Raw genomic sequence first — 20,074 nt, 5'->3', positions numbered from 1 at the left:
TGGCTCTAGTAAAAATAGAAAGAATAGAAAAAATTAGCCAGGCATCGTGGCACATGCCTGTAGCACAGTAGGATCACCTGAGCCCAGGAGTTTGAGGTTGCTGTGAGCTAGGCTGACGCCATGGCACTCTAGCCTGGGCAACAGAGTGACACTCTGTCTAAAAAAATAAATAACCCTGATTTGGAGATTCTTAGATTAAATAATAATAATAATAATATAGATATTGATCTTAGAAAGGCAAAAATGCTCATGACATATTTAAATTATTTAAAAATATAATGAAATATACATATATATTTGATATAACATACAGACACATAACATACTGACACATATGCACAGAAACGGTCATAATTTTCTATATATAGCATAGTAATAAAAATGTTTAATTTGTTTCAATGCAGGCACCAAGAACACTGGCTAGGACCAGGAACAGACTAGTAGAATTTACCTCTGTATTTCTCTGTGAAATGTCAATGCCTGGGAGAAGGTTTCTGTGTTAGAGATTGGTGGCTCTCCGTCTTGTCTAGGTCTCAAGCGAGCGGGGCATCAACTGCAGCACGACTTATTCTTTGACACCTTGAAGGTTCAGTGTGGCTGCTCAGTGAAGGAGGTCTTGGACAGGGCTGCTCAGCGGCAGATTAATTTCCGGCTCTTCAAGGATGGCACAGTAAGTCAAATTTTCAGTATTTTTATTGATTCTCTAAATTCTATTGAATTTCCCATTAAAACATTTTGTATTTATTTTTTTAAAAAATCAGCATTGAAAATTTAGGCATAGTCTTTTTTTTTTTTTTTTGTAGAGAAGTTTCATTTCCAATATGCAATACTGTGACCTTTTCATTAAAGGGTAGTTAGTTTGTCCTCTGGTTACCTTAAGACTTATGTTTTCTTTCATATATGGGACTCAAAGGCACATATTTTTCCCATAATACTTCTCTTGAATATGGCTTTTTCAAGTAAAGACTCTGAGTAGTAATATAATAAAGTAAGTTGAGGGAAGGAAAAGGTAAACATATCTCGTTCCAGTAAGAGTGCCCTGCAGCCACTGGAATGTTAGAAGCCCGGAGGTGGCCTAGTTGCCTCCCCATAAGGGTCCGCTTGGATATATAATGGTACCCTGATATTTGGCTGACTTTGGAATGTTGTTCAGCACCTTCTCCCCTTTGACCTTTCTTGGACTTCCTCCACACTCACGGAGTTTAAAGCTATATTTTCCATTTTGTTTTTATTTCTGTAGCTTGGTATTTCTCTTGATGAAACAGTCAATGAAAAAGATCTGGATGATTTGTTGTGGATCTTTGGCTGTGAGTCGTCTGCAGTAAGTAAAATGAAAGCATGCGTTTCCCCCCAATGACAACTAGAGGTGCTGTCGTAGATACCTTATCCTGTGGTGGGCCTGAGTGTGAGGGAGTGGGGCCCAGGTAAGATATTGGCAGCTTGCTGTTCAAATTATGCCACTGACTGTCCCTTGCTATTGTGACCACTCACGGCTAGAGGTCACTGTTGTAGGGCCCCAGCCAGGACCATGCAGCTGGACCAGCTGGAAGGACTGTGATTGGAACTGTCTCTAAAACAATGACTCACAACATTGGCATCTTGGATATGTCCAATTCTGGGATAATTATGATACTCATTCATTGACTAAATATTTATTGAGGACCTAATATGTTCCAGGAACTGTGCTAGGGTGAGGACATAGTTGTGAGTTAGACATTCTTCCTGCCCGCTTGGAGATGTAGTCTAATGAGGATCCAGAAAAACAAGCACAAGATTACCCACCACCCAGGTGATATGGTACGATGGGCAGTGTGCCAAGATGTTCTGTGAGCACAGAAGACACACGCCTCACCAAGACTTGGAAGAAATTGTCCCAAGCTCTGAAAGATGAGCAGGAGTTATCTAGACCATGGTGGCACAATAGAGGAAAAGGAAGATGAGGTCAGGGTGTTCTAGACACTGGGAAAAGCAGCCGTAAAGGCTAGGCGAGAGCTTACGTGAGAACCGTAAGCAGTTCAGTGTGACTGACTTCCTTTCTAAAAGAAGGAAGCAGCAGAGGGACAAGTGAGAGTTTCCACTCCATGGACTAGAGTGAAAGAGAGCAGTCAGCAGCTACCTAGATCTGTGGCGACGTGTGGCAGGTGTTAATCACAGCACGCTGCCCCACCTAGTGTACAGTCATCACTCGGAACTAGCTCAGCTCTTCCCTCTAGAACTTTGCTTTTGATGTAGTCAGAGATACTTGGTCCATGCATTTGGGGAATGTTTCTGGAGCACCCACTGAGGGCTCAGAACAGCCACACCGTCAGCTGGGCCACGAGGAGTAAGCCACGTATTTCATCATGTGTTCTGGTCATTCAGCCCTCATCAGACACGTTTGCATGTGTTTTCTCCTGTTCCATTCGGAACCCTGGATGGCCACATGTGGTTCCAGGCACGGTGCCCGCCCTTAGTTCCGTGCTCTCTCCGTGCAGGAGCTGCTTGCCGAGAGCATGGGCGAGGAGCGGAGAGGTATTCCAGCCTCCGCATTCAAGAGGTCCAGCCCGTTCCTCACACACCAAGTCTTCAACAGGTTTGGGGGTCTTGTGGGACTTCTGCATCTTGTACTGTGGCCACAAGCTAGGGAGCTCGGTCCAGAAATGATGTCTCTGTCTGTTATGTGGCCTGGGTTATTGTGGCTCCGCTGCGGCTCACTGATACATCGTCACCGTAAGGACCCCATTCCTGACACCTGGATTCCTGGTGGCTCTGCCCCCTTGGCACTGTCAGGAAGAGGGGAGTTTGGATGTACAGTTGCCAGGCTGAACTTTATTCCCAGGAGCCCCATCTCTTCTACTTCCCAACCTGCCTCTCCTGCCCACAGGCAGCTTCTTGTCTCAGGGCATCTCTACGGTCCGTGCGGGTTCCGTGCACTGCTTTGTGCTGTGTAGTTGACATGTTGCCCACCGCCGAAATGATCTGTATTTTGAAGGTAGATCTCGGTGTGTCTTATCGCTCAGGAGGATGTGTATGCATGCTTATCTAATTTTATTGGCTCTAATTATGTGGTTTCTGTTCACAGCTATCACTCAGAAACAAACATTGTCCGGTATATGAAGAAACTGGAAAACAGAGATATTTCCCTTGTTCACAGCATGATTCCGCTGGTAGTTGTTTGTGGCTTTTCTTCCCACACCCAGTCCTACCCCAGTTCCACCTCTGGGGTTGTGATAATGTGCTGCAGGAGGGAAGAAGGGTGGCCGTGTGGGGAGATGCAAGGGTTGATCTGTGGATGGTAGGAAATCACTAATATGATACGTTTGGATTTGCTTCTTAAAGGGATCCTGCACCATGAAACTCAATAGTTCATCTGAACTCACAGTAAGTAGGTCACTTCTGTTATGAGGGTGCTTAGTAGGGGCAGTGTTCTGGCTTCTACATAAGCCCTCAACTAGTAAAATCTACTGGGAGTGTGATTTAGTAATTACTTTAACAATCCTTTACCTTGCCATTCACCAATCTTGGAGAAACCCTATATTTCTCACAATTGATCATTCCAATTCATGGGGAAAATTATTTTTTAAAACATTAATTAAATATATTTATACCTTTCCTCCCCCCACCCCCAATTTTTTTCTTTTTTTACATTCCAGAGAAGGAATGAGTCAACCCCCATGAGTGAAGGATACCTGCCCCCCTATTTTAAACCTGTCATGTTAAAAGCTTTATCAGACCAGGCATGGTAGTCCATGCCTCTATTCCTAGCACTTTGGGAGGCCGATTTGGGAGGATAGCTTGAGGCCAGGAGCCTAGCAACATTGTGAGACACCCCCCTATCTCTACTAAAAATAGTAAAATTAGGTGGGCGTGGTGGCGAGTGCCTCTAGTTCCCAGCTACTCAGGAGGCTGAGTTCATACCTTATAAAATTGTGATCAGGCTTAAACAAATTAACATTTAAAGCACTTAGAACAGTGCCTTGCACATACATAGTAGGCACTCTTCACCTTAGCTCTTATTATCATCATCTTTTTAAAAATTATCATTATTATAGCTATTACAATACGCACACGCATTTTTTCCTCCCCTCTTGCTTTTCAGCCTATCACGTGGAAAGAATTTGCAAACATCCACCCCTTTGTGCCTCTAGAACAAGCTCAAGGGTATCAGCAGCTTTTCCGAGAGCTTGAGAAGGATCTGTGTGAACTCACAGGGTACGACCACATCTCTTTCCAGCCAAATAGGTAAGAGGATTGCTTTCCCTGTTCTCGTGACTGGAGTGACATGACTAGAAGGACCAAAGTGGTCTCATTCTATCTGTTACAGGAAGTCAGAGGGCCAGCTCTGATTGAATGTGAGAAGGGCCAGCACACGGTGTGAATGTTGGGAGGTGTGGTTCATTATGGGCCATCTTTGGAAACTAGCTAGACCCCTGTGGATGGCACATCCCGGGAGTAAGGATGGAGCACATGAGTTAACTCTCAACAAGCAGTAGTGTCTCAATCTAGTAGGGCCAGGAGAACCTGGGTCCTGCTTGGTTCTGTCATTAACCACCTCGGTACAGCGCTCACCGGCCAGGAAACCTTGCCCACAGCCGGCACTCACAGTCCGCGCGACAGTCTGTGCTGTGCATTAACGCGATTCCTTTTTGCTCTTGTGTGATGAGGAAAGCTTGAAAGCACTGAAAGCTTGTTTTATTTTACAGGCAGCTTTCCTTGTAATGTAAATATCAGAATAGGTAACATATACATATGTTTTTTCATTACGTTATTTTTAAATGTTCACAATTTTATTTTGATAAATGAAAAATTAGAAAAGTCATATCATGGCTATCGGCTGAAGTCGCAGTGTGCGTTCATCTGTGGCTGTCGACTACAGTCGACACTGGTACTGAAGTGGTTAAGAAGCAACCACGTGATTCTGATAAACAGCCAATTTGGAATCCTGGATTTGTGATCTGTCTCCCTGCATGGGGGTAGATGATGGCTAGTTAGATAGATACACAGATGGACAGGCAGGCAGACATGTCAACTGTGTGTGAGTTAGCGTCTTAGGACGTGTTCAGAAGATGAGGCCCCTACGGTCTCCACCTCCTACCACTCAGCGTGTGGTTCTCCCCAGCAGTGTCAGCATTTTGGCATCACCTGGTGGCTGGTTAGGAATGCAGACTTTCTATTTCGAGAGACAGAAATCAAATGAGTTTTAAACTGAGATGTTCATTGTTTCGTTTTCTGAGACAGAAAGCAATCAGATCTTAATCAAATATAAGCAAGCTGAGGCAGGAGGATGGCTTGAACCCAGGCGTTTGAGGCTGCAGTGAGCCATGGTGATGCCACTGCCCTCTAGCCTGGGCAACACATAGAGACTCTGTCTCAATGGCAACAACATTATTCAGTTTTGGGTTTTTTTTTAATGTAAGTGAGGAACCTGAGTGAATTCTTTTTTCTCCTTTTTTTTCCTTTTACTTTATCATATTATGGGGGTACAAATATTGTTAGGGTGCCCCTGCCACCCCTCCCCACCCCCCCTGCTGTGCCAGACCATCAAGCGTGTCCAACCCCCAGGCGAGAGAATTCTTAACTGGAGGCGATAATACATGTATTGAATGTTGAAAATGAAGAAACTTCGCCCTCTAGTGGTGGAATAGGATCACATGTTCAGTAGCATACTGGAGAGTAATTTTTCAAGATTTAGTTTTTTTCTCCTCTAAGTCATTAGCCCTTCCAGTAAATTGTGATCCCAGCCAGGGTCCCAGAAGACTGACCTAAGAATGAGGAAGTTTGTTTTCCCATAAGGCAATGGTTCCCAACTGTGGCTGGAAATTTGAATCACATAGTGACCTTATAAAACTGATGTCCAGATCACAATCACTGATTGAATCACAATCTCAGTAGAGAACAGCTGGGGTGAAGGATGGGCCCTAGGCATTAGTATTTCTTTAAAGCTCCCCAGTTGATATTCCATTTGAGATATATATATATATATATATATACACATACATACACATACACACACATACCACATTTTGTTTCTCAATCTATGGACATTTGGGTTGTTATAACCTTTTGGCTATTGTGAAAAATGCTGCTATGAACATTGTTGCATAAATATCTAAAATTTTATGAGTAGTACCCCAAGGTGTGTCCAGAAAGTATCAAGCTGTTGTTAGTATAACGAGAACAGTTACATGGCTGGATACTTTCCAGACAGACCTTGTATATCCAGAAGTGAAATTGTTGGATATATGATAATTCTATGTTTAAGTTTTTGCAGAGCCTCCATACTGTTTTTCACTGTGGCTGCACCATTTAACACACTAATGTACAAAGGTTCTAATTTCCTCACATCTTCTCCAATATTTGTTACTTTCTATTTCTTTAAAAAATGCCATTCTGGTAGATGGGAAGTAGTGTGAGTTTGATTTGTATTTGCCTAATGATTAGTGATGTTCAGCATCTTTTCATATGCTTGTGCATTTGCATATCTTCTTTGGAGAAATACCTATTCAAGTCTTTTGCCCATTTTATAATTGTGTTATTTGTGGAGGGATGTTTGTTGCTGAGTTTTAGAAGTTCTTTATATATTATGGCTATTAATTCCTTATCATATGATCTGATATATTATTTGCAAGCACTTCCTTCCATGGGTTTCTTTTCTTTTCTTTTTTTTTTTTTTTTTTGAGACAGAGTCTCATTCTGTTGCCTGGGCTAGAATGCCCGTGGTGTCAGCCTAGCTCATAGCAACCTCAAACTCTTGGGCTCAAGCAATCCTCCTGCCTCAGCCTCCCGAGTAGCTGGGACTACAGAGATGCACCGCCATGCCCAGCTAATTGTTTTCTATATATTTTTAGTTGGGCAATTAATTTCTATTTTTAGTAGAGATGGGGTCTCGCTATTGCTCAGGCTGGTTTTGAACTCCTAACCTTGAGCGATCCTCCCACCTCGGCCTCTCAAGAGTGCTAGGATTACAGGCATGAGCCACTGTGCCCAGGCCATGGGTTTCTCTTTCACTCTGTTGTTAGTGTCCTTTGATGCACAAAAGCAACTCTAAACTTTTTGATTCCTATGGTAAACAAAAAGAATTATTATTATTATTATTTTATTTTGAGACAGAGTCTCACTTTGTTGCCCAGGCTAGAGTGAGTGCCGTGGCATCAGCCTAGCAACCTCAAACTCCTGGGCTCAAGCAATCCTACTGTCTCAGCCTCCCGAGTAGCTGGGACTACAGACATGCTCCACTATGCCCGGCTAATTTTTTCTATATACATTAGTTGGCCAATTAATTTCTTTCTATTTATAGTAGAGACGGGGGTCTCGCTCTTGCTCAGGCTAGTTTGAACTCCTGACCTCGAGCAATCCGCCCACCTCGGCCTCCCAGAGTGCTAGGATTGCAGGCGTGAGGCCACCGCATCCGGCCAACAAAAAGAATTATTACCCGATGTAGCAATCTATATGTAATTTTTTTTTTGTTTTTTTTTTGAGACAGTCTCACTTTGTTGCCCAGGCTAGAGTGAGTGCCGTGGCATCAGCCTAGCTCACAGCAACCTCAAACTCCTGAGCTCAAGCGATCCTTCTGCCTCAGCCTCCTGAGTAGCTGGGACTACAGGCATGCACCACCATGCCTGGCTAATTTTTTCCATATATATTAGTTGGCCAATTAATTTCTATTTATAGTAGAGACGGGGGTCTTGCTCTTGCTCAGGCTAGTTTCGAACTCCTGACCTCGAGCAATCCGCCCACCTCAGCCTCCCAGAGTGCTAGGATTACAGGCGTGAGCCACCGTGCCTGGCTTCAAAATGCTGTTTATTTGACCATCTGGGTGCAGATGGGTGGAAGCCAAAAGAGCATCCACCAAGAGGGAGGGGAAAGCCTTAGGTTTTATAGAGGGTTTTTTTGGGGGGGGGTGATGGACAGTACCTGCAGAGATAGGGAAGGGCGGTAGCTCAGTTCTTATCAGGGGGGATAGGAATGCCAGTGTTGGGGCGTTGCTCAGCTGTCTGCAGTCCTGCAAGCTGTCTGGTTGAAGCTCGATTTAGAACCTGGAACTCTGCAGACTCCTGTGGCTTTTGTCTCACAGGCTTTATGGTCACTATCGAAGTCTAACTTCCCACCGGGAGCAAACCTAACAATGGAACTCAAATGGTTATCTCAAGGTGGTAGAATAACAGGTGATTTTATTTTTTGCCCCCACTCCTTTTCTTTTTTTTAAAAAAATAACATTCATTTTTTTTGGCCCTTTTTAAAAAAAAGGTTAAATTTTTAAAATTAAAAACTTAAAAGAGAGTTATGTTTATTGTGGGGGAACATGCACACTGAAATAAAAGCATAGTAAGTTGCCTGCAGGCTCATTTCCACTGGTTCTCCTGATCTCAAAGGGCTTCTCCATCAGCTGGTGGGATGATGAAGTGGGCTTTGCAGCTGGGTCACACCGTACCCCTCGTTCTCCATTAGCGGCACCCCAGTCTTGAAAAGTAAAGTGAGGAAGGCTCCCAAGGGCTCCCAGTTCAAACTCTGTAGGATAGAGTAATATGTACCATCAAGGGGACATAAAATACAACTATGTGGTCCTAAAATAACCAAGTAGGACAATAAAATGTAATTTACAGGCCCGAACCTGGATTTTCTGCTCGTTCCCCTGATGTCTCAGCCTTATCCTTGCTGTTGGCCTTTCCTCCCCGTCTTCTGATCTGGAGCATTTCTATGTTATGTGCACAGAGGCGTTCCTTTCTCCAGTCATTCCTTGCCTCCTTACACAGGGCAGCAAGGCCTTTCTCATCAGTGGGCTTGTTTTTTCTGAGAGAGAGTTCATCGACTCAAGGGAAAGGTTAGAACTCAGAAACTGTGAGGCCTTTAAGAGTCTATTATGTGGCTTCCTACTCAGTCATGTTGTAGGCTTCTGTCCTATGAAATAGAAGAGCGAATTCCTTAATTAAGGCATAGCCAGTGTCTGTGGACAGACCCCTAGGGGCTCCCATGCCCTACGCACCATGTGTGTGGGCTGGGTGCGGGGAGGTGCTCACGCCTGTAATCCTAGCACTCTGGGAGGCCGACGTGGGAGGATCACTTGAGCTCAGGAGTTCAAGATCAGAGTTAGAAACCAGCCTGAGCAAGAGCAAGACCCCGTCTCTACTAACTATAGAAAAACTACCCAGGTGTGGTGGTGCAGGCCTGTAGTCCCAGCTGCTTGGGAGGCTGAGGCAGGAGGATCGCTTGAGCCCAAGAGTTTGAGGTTGCTGTGAGCTATGAGGACGCCATGGTAGTCTAGCCCACATGACAGAGCGAGACTCCATCTCCAGCCAAAAAAAGAAGAAGAAGAAAAAAAACCCATAGGTACATGTGAAGCAGGAAACAGGTCCTCACCAGACATTGAATTTTCGGCACCTGTATCCTGGACATCTCAGCCACTGGAACTGTGGAAAATAAGTTTCTGTTGTTTATAAGCCACCCAGCTTTTGATATTGTTATAGCAGCCTGACTAGATTAAGGCAGTAAGCATAACTTCTGACATGAAAGCTCTGCTGGATGTAGCCAACCTTCGCAGGTCCATCCAGTGCCTTGGGACACTGGGGCCCCAGGGGTGTTTAAAGGGCTTGGAAGAAAAATGTCAAGAAGCGTATCCTTACTTTCTTCCATTTATTTGTTAAAGCACAACCCCAGGGAGGACTTCCAGCTTGCTGAAGGAAATAGTCAAATAATATTTAATTACTTTTCCATTTCCTGCTGAGCCCAGCGTGGCTCGCTTCAACTTGTTCCCACTTTGCCACTTTTAAAAATCATTCAGCTGTTCACAAATACACTCTAGAAATTGCTGGTTTGCAATTACCATGTGATCTTTAAGGTAGACAGAAAGAGTAATTAACACCTTCTGTGGATATGTAAAGTGAAAACAAGCTGGAATTATTATTAGCTCACTTGGCTTTTAAGATTAGGGAAGTTGTTTTTGTCCTTAAAATCTGCAAACTGATCTTGAATGTAGATTGAGCCGCCTATTGCTTTCCCCAGAATCTCCTTCCTGGGAAGATGCTTAAAGTAGGGTGTGAACAGGGCTCTCAGTGGCTGTCACAATTGCTTGTGTTGTGAGAATCACCTGGAGGGCTTGTGAAATTGCTATGCCCCACCCCCCAGGATTTCTGATTCAGTAAGTCTGGAGTGGGGCCCTAGAATTTGCATTTTTAACAACTTCCCAAATGCTGCTGCTGCTGCTGCTTCACCGACACAGAGGTTCTCAGATCTGGCTGCATGTTAGAATTACCTGGAGAGCCTTTTTCCTAAATTCTTGTCCTACCTACCCTGCAAGCAGAATCTCCCCTGGGGGTAGAGCCCAGCCTGAATTTTTGAAGAGGTTATTCTAATATGCATCATTGGATGGAGAGTTAGTTGACCTGGAGGAACATCAAAGAGGGAGGTGTACCTAGGAGATCTTTGAAACTGGCCTTTGATGCCCAAGCCATGACCATAAACATGAAGGGTCTGGAGAAGGGAGGGTCAAACATTGCCATTTACCATTTCCCTCCCCTTCCTTTCTATGCTCATCCTTGATATCATTGATCATTTCTGATACGTTTTCCCCTCAAGCCTAGTGCAGCTTCCCAGGCAGAATGCCCTGGAGACCTGTGAGCCTCCCCTAATTAGAGACTCATTTCCCAAAGAAACTCAATGCCAGAAAGAAGAGAAAGCAGGGTGAGAGATGAAGAGAGCCGTCTTTGGGGAAATGTAAAGTAGTGAGAAGAACCTCTTCTCCCTCAATTTTCTTAACTCTCAAAAATATATTTTGATTTTTAAAAATCTCATAAATGTATTACTTTTCTAATAAACTTTTAAATACACTTTTAAGTTAGGTGGCACTATGTCCACGTGACAGATGAGGTGACCAAGAATCAGAGGAATAATTTATAATTTGCCTGGAGCCAAACATCTTTGGAAAGGGCTTTGATATGAGAGGCAAGAGGAACTCCAGGATGGCCACAGAATCCCTCTCTTCGTTAGATCTGCCTAGGAATGAGTGACTTTAACATGTTCCTGGTGTGGGAGGCATTTAATAATAATTGCCATTTAAGCGCTCCCGGTTGCAAACAACAGAAAATGGCTTGAGCTAACTTCAGCAGAGAACTACATTACAGGGAAGTTGTTGGGCAGTTCACAGAATTGATGATAAAGCTGGAGAATTAAATGTCACAAGTAACAAGACCCAAGGGAGGCTGGGAGCAGAGAACAAGTCAGAGTCACACCAGGGGGATAGTCACCACCCACAACGCGGGACATTTTTATTTATTTATTTATTTTAGAGACAGGGTCTCCCTCTGTCGCTTAGGCTAGAGCGCAGCAGGTGTGATCTCAGCTCACCGTAACCTTGGAATCCTGGGCTCAAGTGATCCTCCTGCCTCAGCCTCCTGACTAGTTAGGACTACAGGCACTCACCCCCCGTGTTTGGCTAATTTTTTTCAAATTTTTATTTATTTTAAAATTTTTAAAAATTTTTTGAGAAGGCAAGAAAAGTTTATTAATCTGCTGGCAAATGAGGAGGTTGGGAGACTCCAGTCTTACAGTACCAACATCCTTCAGCCACAGTTTTCCCCAAGGGACTCTGAGATAGAGCTTCCTGATGTCGCAGCAAGACTCACAAATAACAAACAGATGGTACAGGGCATGCAAAAATGCCAGGGCCTGTCAAACAATGGGAATACAAAGGGGACAGGTGCCACCCCAAACGGCCGAAAGGTTTAAAACCCTCCCCAAACAGGTGGCTTAATCACCCCATTCCTGGAGAAACCCTCCCCAAATGGTGGCCTAGTCCCCCCTCACTCATTCCTTGGGAACCACAAATGAGCAAACCAGATTCCCTAGTTCCACTCACCCTCAAAACTTCCACCCCCAAAAGGCGCCTCAGAACAAATACGGCCTTTGGGGGCCTCTGATACGGCCCCAAAGGAATGCCCTGCTGGGGGGCTGGAGGGTTCAAAGCCCTCCCCAGAGTGGGTGGAATCCGGGTCTCAACGTGTACATCAGAACCTACCCAGCAAATGGCCCGGCATCTGGACACCTCCCAAATCGATTTCCTTCTCCTCAACTCAGTTCAGGTTTCCTGGAGCTGCTTCTACTTTGGGGATAGAGAGATGGGAGTTCCCTGGAGCTAAAATAGGCTCCGGCAGCTGCAGTGGCCGTGCCTTGCTCTCTCACCTCCAAAAGAAGTTGCTCTTAGCCGAGAAGACCCATGGCTTTCACTTGGGGCTGTTTCCTGCCTCTTGCCGCAGTCCTGGGGTGCCATTCCACCAGGGCACCGATGGGCCCCACCCAGGGACGCCAAATTCTATTACCAAAAGTTTGGCACTTGTCCCCAAGGCCACATCAGAAGAATGAGGACAAATGGTTTGAGGAGAAGGAAAGAGAAGTGTATTAAATTTCCAGAAAATAAGGAGGTTGTCAGACTCTTATCTCAAAGTACCAATGTCCTCTAGCTAATTTTTTAAAAACATATTTTGTGGAGTCAGGGTCTGACTGTGTTGCCCAGGATGGTTTTGAACACCTGAACTTAAGTGATCCTTCTGCTTTGGCCTCCCAAAGCACTGGGACCACAGGTGCGAGCCACTGCACCTGGCCAGAAATCTTTAACTGTCCCATTCCTTGCATCAGTCACTCCAGATTCATGAAGTCCTAGGCTGGAGTATTCTAGGGCTAGGTAGGATTTTTGGGTCACATGTCTGCACATTATTAATGGGTAGTGATTGGGACTGTCTGGTCCCTTTCTTCCATAGGGGAGTGCAGGACTCCTTCTATCCCCTACATTCACACAAAAGAGGGAACCTACCCAAATATTAAGGCTCCCCAGATGGCACCAGTGAAACCCAGAAAATCCCCAACCCCCTAATGGAACCCTGGTTCCAATGTATTTCTAAGCATATCATGGCTTCATTTTCCAAGTTGTATTGGTATTTGCTGGTGTTGGCTATATAATTAGCAGATATTCTCTCCCAGTCTGTAGCTTGTCCTTTCATCCTTAAACAGGTTTTCAATTATGGTGAAGCCCAATTTAACAGTCTTTCCTTTTACAGATTATTCTTTTGGTTTCACGTGTACTTTAGACACAAAAAAATTCCCCCCCCCAATGTTTTATAGTTTTATGTCTTACATTAAATCCATGATCCATTTATAGGTAATGTTTATATAAGCTGTGAGACTTAGGTTGTGCTTATGGATGTCTAATTGCTCCAGTACCATTTGTTGAAAAGGCTGCCTTTCTTCTATTGAAAATCAGTTGGGCTTATCTGTGTGGATCTGTTTCTGTATCCTGTTTCATTGATCCATATGTGTGTGTGTCCCTCCATGAGTAACACACAGTCTTGATTGTTGTAGCTATATACAATAGTTTCCCTTTTTTTTTTTTTTTTTTTTGAGACAGTGTCTCGCTTTGTTGCCCAGGCTAGAGTGAGAGCCGTGGCGTCGGCCTAGCTCACAGCAACCTCAAACTCCTGGGCTCAAGCGATCCTGCCTCAGCCTCCCGAGTAGCTGGGACTATAGGCATATGCCACCATGCCTGGCTAATTTTTTATATATGTATTAGTTGGCCAATTAATTTCTTTTTATTTATAGTAAACACGGGGTCTTGCTCTTGCTTAGGTTGATTTCAAACTCCTGACCTCGAGCAGTCCGCCCGCCTTGGCCTCCCAGAGTGCTAGGATTACAGGCGTGAGCCACTGCACCCGGCCTCCCCTTATTCTTAATTTCAGTTACCTGAGGTCAGCATCCTTAGGTTGGTTCAAAATTGTTAAATGGAAAATTCAAAAAATAAGAAATTCGCAAATTTTAAATTCAGCAATGTTCTGAGTATCTAAAACAAAATAAATCCAGTATTTTTTATCAAGTCTTCAGTATGTTGCCTTCCTCCTGAATCACTAGCTCATTGCTCCAAGCAGTCTTGTCTTTCATTCCTGGTCTACACCTTGATTGGCCTTCTAAGAAAACAAGTTGAATAGAAGTCACGAAAAAACATAGGAGTAAACATACAACGCATTTTTTGAGCTCACTTCCCATCAGAGAAAGTAGGACATTCATGTTGATTGCCTGAGCTAGAGGGTGCAATTAAATTTTAACAAAATTACTAAACATTTATTGCAGAACTACTGCACGCACAGTACTGTTCTATATATTCATTGCGGGAGAACCTACCGAACTCTGAGTGCCAGACCCTACTTTCAGAGCTTACAATCTAATTCAGATGACAGGCACACAAAACAAATGTGAGATCTATAATTTTCAACACACGTTACATGTATAAGATGTTATTATCAGATAAGCATGTAGAGTAAAATGCTATGAGAGTTTCAAGTAGGTAGAGAATTATTCACTCAATCAATATTTATTGAACATCCTTTTCATCAGTATTCATGGCATAGAGAATACAATTGTGTGCAAGGTAGATAAGATTCTTGCTTTCAGGGAAGGCCTCCCCAAGGAAGTGACATTGGAGCTGAGGCCTAAATATTGATAAGGAGTCAGATGTACAGAGATCTAGAGTGGAGCTTTCCAAGCAGAGAGAACATCTGGTGAAAAAGCCCCAGGGCAGGAATTGGCTTGCAGGGTTTCAGGAAGAAGGCCTGGAGGAGACAAGGGTGTAGAGAGGCCACAGGTCGTGGGATTTGTAACCCATGGCAAAGAGCTAGTTTGGTGGTTTGGGGAAGGCTTTGGAGAGAGTTGCAGCTAGTTGTAGAATGGCTGGGATTAGGCTGGTAAGCACTTCACATGGGTTTTCTCACTACTGGTCCCAGCTGCCCTGTGAGGTGGGTGCAATGATCATCCCCATTTTACAGGTGAGAACACAAAGGCACAGGCAGACTTGGTAACTGGTGATGGGGGTGGTTTCCTGAAGCATGGCATGTTCATTCTCTTGTTCTCAAAATAAAATCGTCACATGCACTAGACCCTGTATTTTTATTATTATTTTTTAAATTTATATATATATATATATATATATATATATATATATATATTAGTAGAGACAGGGTCTCACTCTTGCTCTGGCTGGTCTTGAACTCCTGAGCTCAAACGATCCACCTGTCACTGCCTCCCAGAGTGTGAGGATTACAGGCGTGAGCCACCGTGCCCAGCCAACCCTGTTTTTTTGTTTTTAGAACCCGAGAAAACAGAAGAGCAGTCTTTGCCTCTCCCTGGAAGAGAGCAGAGAGGGGTAAAGCTGACTTAGTGCAGGTGGTAAGAGACTGGGAGTCTCAGCTCTTATAAGACAGGATTTAAAAAGAATAAGACTTTTAGGCCGGGTGCGGTGGCTCACGCCTGTAATCCTAGCACTCTGGGAGGCAGAGGCGGGAGGATCGCTCAAAGTCACGAGTTCAAAACCAGCCTGGGCAAGAGCGAGACCCAGTCTCTACTAAAAAAATAGAAAGAATTTAGTTGGCCAACTAAAAATACATAGAGAAAATTAGCTGGGCATGGTGGCGCATGCCTGTAGTCCCACCTACTCGGGAGGCTGAGGCAGAAGTATCGCTTGAGCCCAGCAGTTCGAGGTTGCTGTGAACTGGTCTGACGCCATGGCACTCTAGCCTGGACAGCAGAGTGAGACTCTGTCTCAAAAAAATAAAAAAATAAAACTTTCAGCTAAACCTTCCAGTTCTATCAAGCAAGCAAGAGTTATGTGAAGGAATGTCAGCATTTGCTCCCACAACTTTCTCAATGCTCGGGGAGCACGGCGCGCTCAGAGGAGCAGCAAGCAAGCCCGGCAAAGGGAGCACATCGCTCCTTGAGACAGGCCGACTGCACACCCAAGGCTCCGTCTGTCACCGCTGGCCACGTGGCCACGGAACACTCTGGCCTCAGTTTCTTCACTGTGCCAGGTGGGAGTGATATACACCTCAGGGGGTGTGGGATGGAGGACGGAGGCGTTTCGAATGGGACTCAAAAGCCTATTACTCACTTCCCTTTCCTTCCGGCATGGGGTACTCAAAACATTACGTAACAGTTGGCGGCTGAGTCAGCACCGCTCACGGGAACATTAGTCATTAAGGACACTCTGGGAATGGGGCCGTCTGGGTCCATGGAGAGGAGTGTGGCCAGCCCCTAGCAGCCAAGCCATCTGCACGCAGGTCCTGGGAAAGCTGACCCTTAGACTGGCAGAGGTGATGCCACATTAAAAGCATATGGCTCCTTTGGCAATAATTGGGCCCCTGACTCAGTATGTGGTAATATTAAGAAACTATAGGCCGGGCGCGGTGTCTCACGCCTGTAATCCTAGCACTCTGGGAGGCCAAGGTGGGCAGATTGCTCGAGGTCAGGAGTTCTAAACCAGCCTGAGCAAGAGCGAGACCCCGTCTCTACTAAAAATAGAAAGAAATTAATTGACCAACTAAAAAATATATATATAAAAAATTAGCCGGGCATGATGGTGCATGCCTCTAGTCCCAGCTACTCGGCAGGCTGAGGCAGCAGGATCACTTGAGCCCAGGAGTTTGAGGTTGCTGTGAGCTAGGCTAACGCCAAGACACTCACGCTAGCCTGGGCAACAACGCGAGACTCTGTCTCAAAATAAAAGGAAACTATAAAGCGTGATGATTGGGTTTTCGCCCTCACATGTGAGATGCCCCTCACTTGAACCTTGTTACAACGTTGGTGCATTATCCATCTAAAGAGGGTGCGAGGAAGGAAAAAGAAAGAAGGGAGGAAAAAAACATTATAGTTTATTGTTCTAGGTGTGATAGTTTTGTGGTTGTATTTTCAAAAATAATTCTTTGAAAGATGTATATTGAAGTTTGAACTAATGACTTACAATATCTGATGCTTGAGGTTTGCTTCAAAATAATTTAGTTCGGTGCAAAAGGGGTTAGTGAGGGATATAATTGGAAACAAAATTGACCATCGTCCAAATGTTAAAGCTGGGTTGGTCACATGTACATGGTGGTTCCCTATATTCTTACCTGTTTTGATATAATTTTACAATTTTCCATAATAAAGTTTTTTTTTCTAAGTGCATGTTTCTGAATGGGGGTCGAAAGGTCTACCTTTGGGTAGGAGCTGGTGAGCTTTACTGCGTAAACCGGGTGCGGTTGCTTTGGTTGTTCAAGACCTTTTGGCTCATGGGGAGATCCTAGATGACCTTTCTTCAGTGTCTGGGGGAGTGACTGTGTCACATGCTGGTGAACGCGCGCCCAGTGCACAATAAATATTGAATGAGTAAATGACAGCCAAGAGACCACAGCCCTGACCCATTTCCTGTCTTTGCAGTGGAGCCCAGGGGGAATATGCTGGACTGGCCACTATCCGAGCATACTTAGACCAGAAAGGAGAGAGGCACAGAACGGTACGTACGGACAGGTGGCGCTTGCTCTCCTCGGGGCGGCAGAGGGCCCAGCTCTCAGGGTCCTTTTGTTCTGGGGGTACTGTCTCCTAGCCTTCTTGGAAGCAAATGGTAGAACCTATAATTAAGACACAAATTTCTGTGAACTAGTCATCATGACCCTTGACTCCAAGGCATCCCACTTGACCATTTGGAGGGGAAACATAAAAGACTTATGCTCCAACTCAGAATGTCAAAGCCGGCCCGTTGGCTGTGCGGCTGCTCTCTCGGGAGCAGAGGGAGGAAGGGGCCGGAATGCTGCCATCGCGGGCGTCCTCTGCTTGCCTCAGCCTTGGCCCTGGGCCTGGACGAAGGGCAGAGACCACACTTTCATTCTTCTGTAACCCCCACTGTGCCTGAGCACAGTTCTGGCCATATGCATGCTCAAAAATATTTATAGAATAAATAAATTCTCCATTAGATGATCCTCAGCTCTAAGCACCAAAAAGGACACAGTCTTGCTTCATTGTTTGCTTTGGATATGAGCCTGGTCTCCAGGGTCCCAGCTGCCTCTTGGGTTCTGTTGTGGGGAACAGCGGGGCTGTGGGCACCACTGATCACCAGGGCAGTGCCTTTCCCAGTTGATCTAACACAGGCCTCAAATTGTGGCTGGAGTCAAGGCCTGTGTTCCTGGTTCCTTCACTTTGACGGCTAGTGCTTGGGCAGGGGCAGGAGCTGGGAGCAGGGCAGAACCATCTGCTGGTCCCAGGAGAGTTCAAGAAAAAAAGTGCAGGGTGGTTTTGGCTCCCCAAGTAAGTGGGGTGGAGTGGGTGATGGCCCAGTCTTAGTCTATTCCTGTTTTTATTAAAACTGGAGGATTGCTTATGGCTAGTTGCCTGGATTTCACAGTAAAGAATTTCAAAACCCTTTCACTTACCTTTCAGAAAAGGGGGAAAAGAAGGAGTATTTTCACTCTCCTTTCCTTGCTTAGCCATTGTAATTCCACAGGTGTGTTGTCCTAGGCCCTCGTCCTGGTTGGGAATATAATTCGTTTTTAAATAGGCCATTTGTGAATTCAATAAATTATTGAACCCTCTGGCCATGGTAAGGCAGTGCATGCCAAGGCAAAGATCAAGTGACAAAACCAAACAGGCGCAGACCTTGACATTCCAATGTGGGTTTCAATTCTTACCTTCCTAAGGAAGGGTTAGATTAGAGCTATAATTGCTCTTGGGACCTCAAAGTCTCTCAGAGCCTTTCCTAGAATGACAAAGCTCTGGTTGTCCAGTGAAAGAATTCCAGATGGCCCTGCTCCTTTTCTGTTTTTCCTTCATGGTTTCCATGGCTGAGTCCCCCTGGAACTCCTTCATTACCCTCCTTCACCGCGAGGTGCTCGGGGAGCTTGGTCCCCTCGAAAAAGGTGTGACATCCCCTTCTGTCTGCCATGGAAAAAGAGAAAAAAAATAAAAAAATAAAAAAAAATAAAAAAAAAAGAAAAAGGTGTGACACATGTGCACCACGTCCTGTGTGATCTCGGCAAAGGCAAAGGCTTGTGACCAGCAAAGGACCAGATTCTTTCCACTCCGTGGTGCTTCCCCACCCTTCCTTGTTTCTCAGATTTCCCAGGCTGACACCAGGAAGTAGCTGGGAATGTCTAGGAGTTGGAGACCAATCCTGGATAGGTCGGGGAGAAAGAATGAGAAACCTTTGGAATTCCCCCAGCAGAGTTCTGTGACTCACCCATTCTTTCTGCTCCTGTTCCCTCTCAGTGTTTCCAGTCCTCTGTCATCTCCATCCCTGGTTTGTGACATTCCTCCTGGTCCCATTATCCATCCTGCTGTCACTGACGGCCTCCACCACTCTGCAGGAGGGAGGGCCTGGGTGCTGAGCTGCAGGAGGGGCGGAGCAGACTGGGGTGGCGGAGTGGGGTGGCGGAGCGGAGTGGGGTGGCGGAGCGGAGTGGGGTGGCGGAGCGGAGTGGAGCGGAGTGGGGTGGCGGAGCGGAGTGGGGTGGCGGAGTGGAGCGGAGTGGGGTGGCGGAGCGGAGTGGGGTGGCGGAGCGGAGTGGAGCGGGAAGCCCTCCCAGCCACTGAGCTGGCGGAAACGCAAAGCTCAGAAGCCTGGAAATGTCGGCCTCCTGCTGGATCAAGGATTTTAATTAAAGCCGACTCTCTTAGTTAGGGGAGAAGAAAATGACTTATTCAAATAATCAGGGAAGATTTTTCCACATCAGTGATGTCTGAAGCAGCTGCTCCCACACAATAGACTCTAATGGAATCCAGCAAAATATAACCTTCTTTTTTGAACAGGAGTGTGGGGAAACCATGTGCAGCAGAACCACCTGGGTTCCTGATGGTCCTCTTCTTTCAAGCTGCTTTTTTGAAGTTATTTTCACATTTGCTCTTAGGTTAAATTTCAGAGGTTCCTAAAATGGAATGTCTAAGATCTTCATTTGCCAGCTTAGTTTGGGAAAGTACAAATTTATTTAATAAATATTATTATATTGCAGTTACCATGTGCCAGGCACAGTTTTTAACACTTTATAATTAATATCTCGATTTGTTATTTAAATATTAACTCAAGTTTGCTGGTCAGAGACTGAGTTTCCTAAATAAAGGTCAAATATCAACTGAAAAAAAAGATATATATATCTTTCCAAAAAAGGAAAAAGCACAAATCTATATTGAAATTTTTTTTCTTCCCAATTGTCTGAGAAAATTTAATGGCCTTTGGTTGTTGGAGTTTACCAGTGGTAAGACACCCATTTCCCTGGCACAGGAGCATTCCTCTGTAATCCCTCACTCATTCTTCAAGTCTCTG

At 45.1% G+C, this 20,074-nt stretch overlaps 1 protein-coding gene, 1 long non-coding RNA gene and 1 pseudogene across 2 annotated transcripts in view; 2 read left to right on the top strand and 1 right to left on the bottom strand.

Moving 5' to 3' along the window:
- Positions 1–20,074, top strand: part of GLDC (glycine decarboxylase) — an 86,314-nt gene that overhangs the window by 40,453 nt on the left and 25,787 nt on the right. Inside the window, exons 10-16 of the mRNA XM_012738363.2 lie at positions 531–670; positions 1,241–1,321; positions 2,475–2,572; positions 3,062–3,146; positions 3,319–3,360; positions 4,079–4,221; positions 17,203–17,278. Coding sequence (XP_012593817.1) covers positions 531–670; positions 1,241–1,321; positions 2,475–2,572; positions 3,062–3,146; positions 3,319–3,360; positions 4,079–4,221; positions 17,203–17,278 — 665 coding nt within the window. The remainder of the gene's footprint in view (positions 1–530; positions 671–1,240; positions 1,322–2,474; positions 2,573–3,061; positions 3,147–3,318; positions 3,361–4,078; positions 4,222–17,202; positions 17,279–20,074) is intronic.
- LOC142874760 (uncharacterized) lies at positions 16,516–16,609 on the top strand (annotated as a pseudogene).
- Positions 17,274–19,129, bottom strand: LOC142874283 (uncharacterized). Its single transcript, XR_012922099.1, has 3 exons — positions 18,995–19,129; positions 18,192–18,285; positions 17,274–17,393 (listed from the first exon to the last, which is right to left on the bottom strand). It is a non-coding gene; the product is annotated as an uncharacterized LOC142874283 (long non-coding RNA).

Source organism: Microcebus murinus, chromosome 12 (genome assembly GCF_040939455.1).
Source record: "Microcebus murinus isolate Inina chromosome 12, M.murinus_Inina_mat1.0, whole genome shotgun sequence".
NCBI classification, from domain to species: domain Eukaryota; kingdom Metazoa; phylum Chordata; class Mammalia; order Primates; family Cheirogaleidae; genus Microcebus; species Microcebus murinus.
The sequence above is the reverse complement of the archived record's forward strand: the minus strand, read 5'-3'. Positions and strand labels throughout refer to the sequence as shown.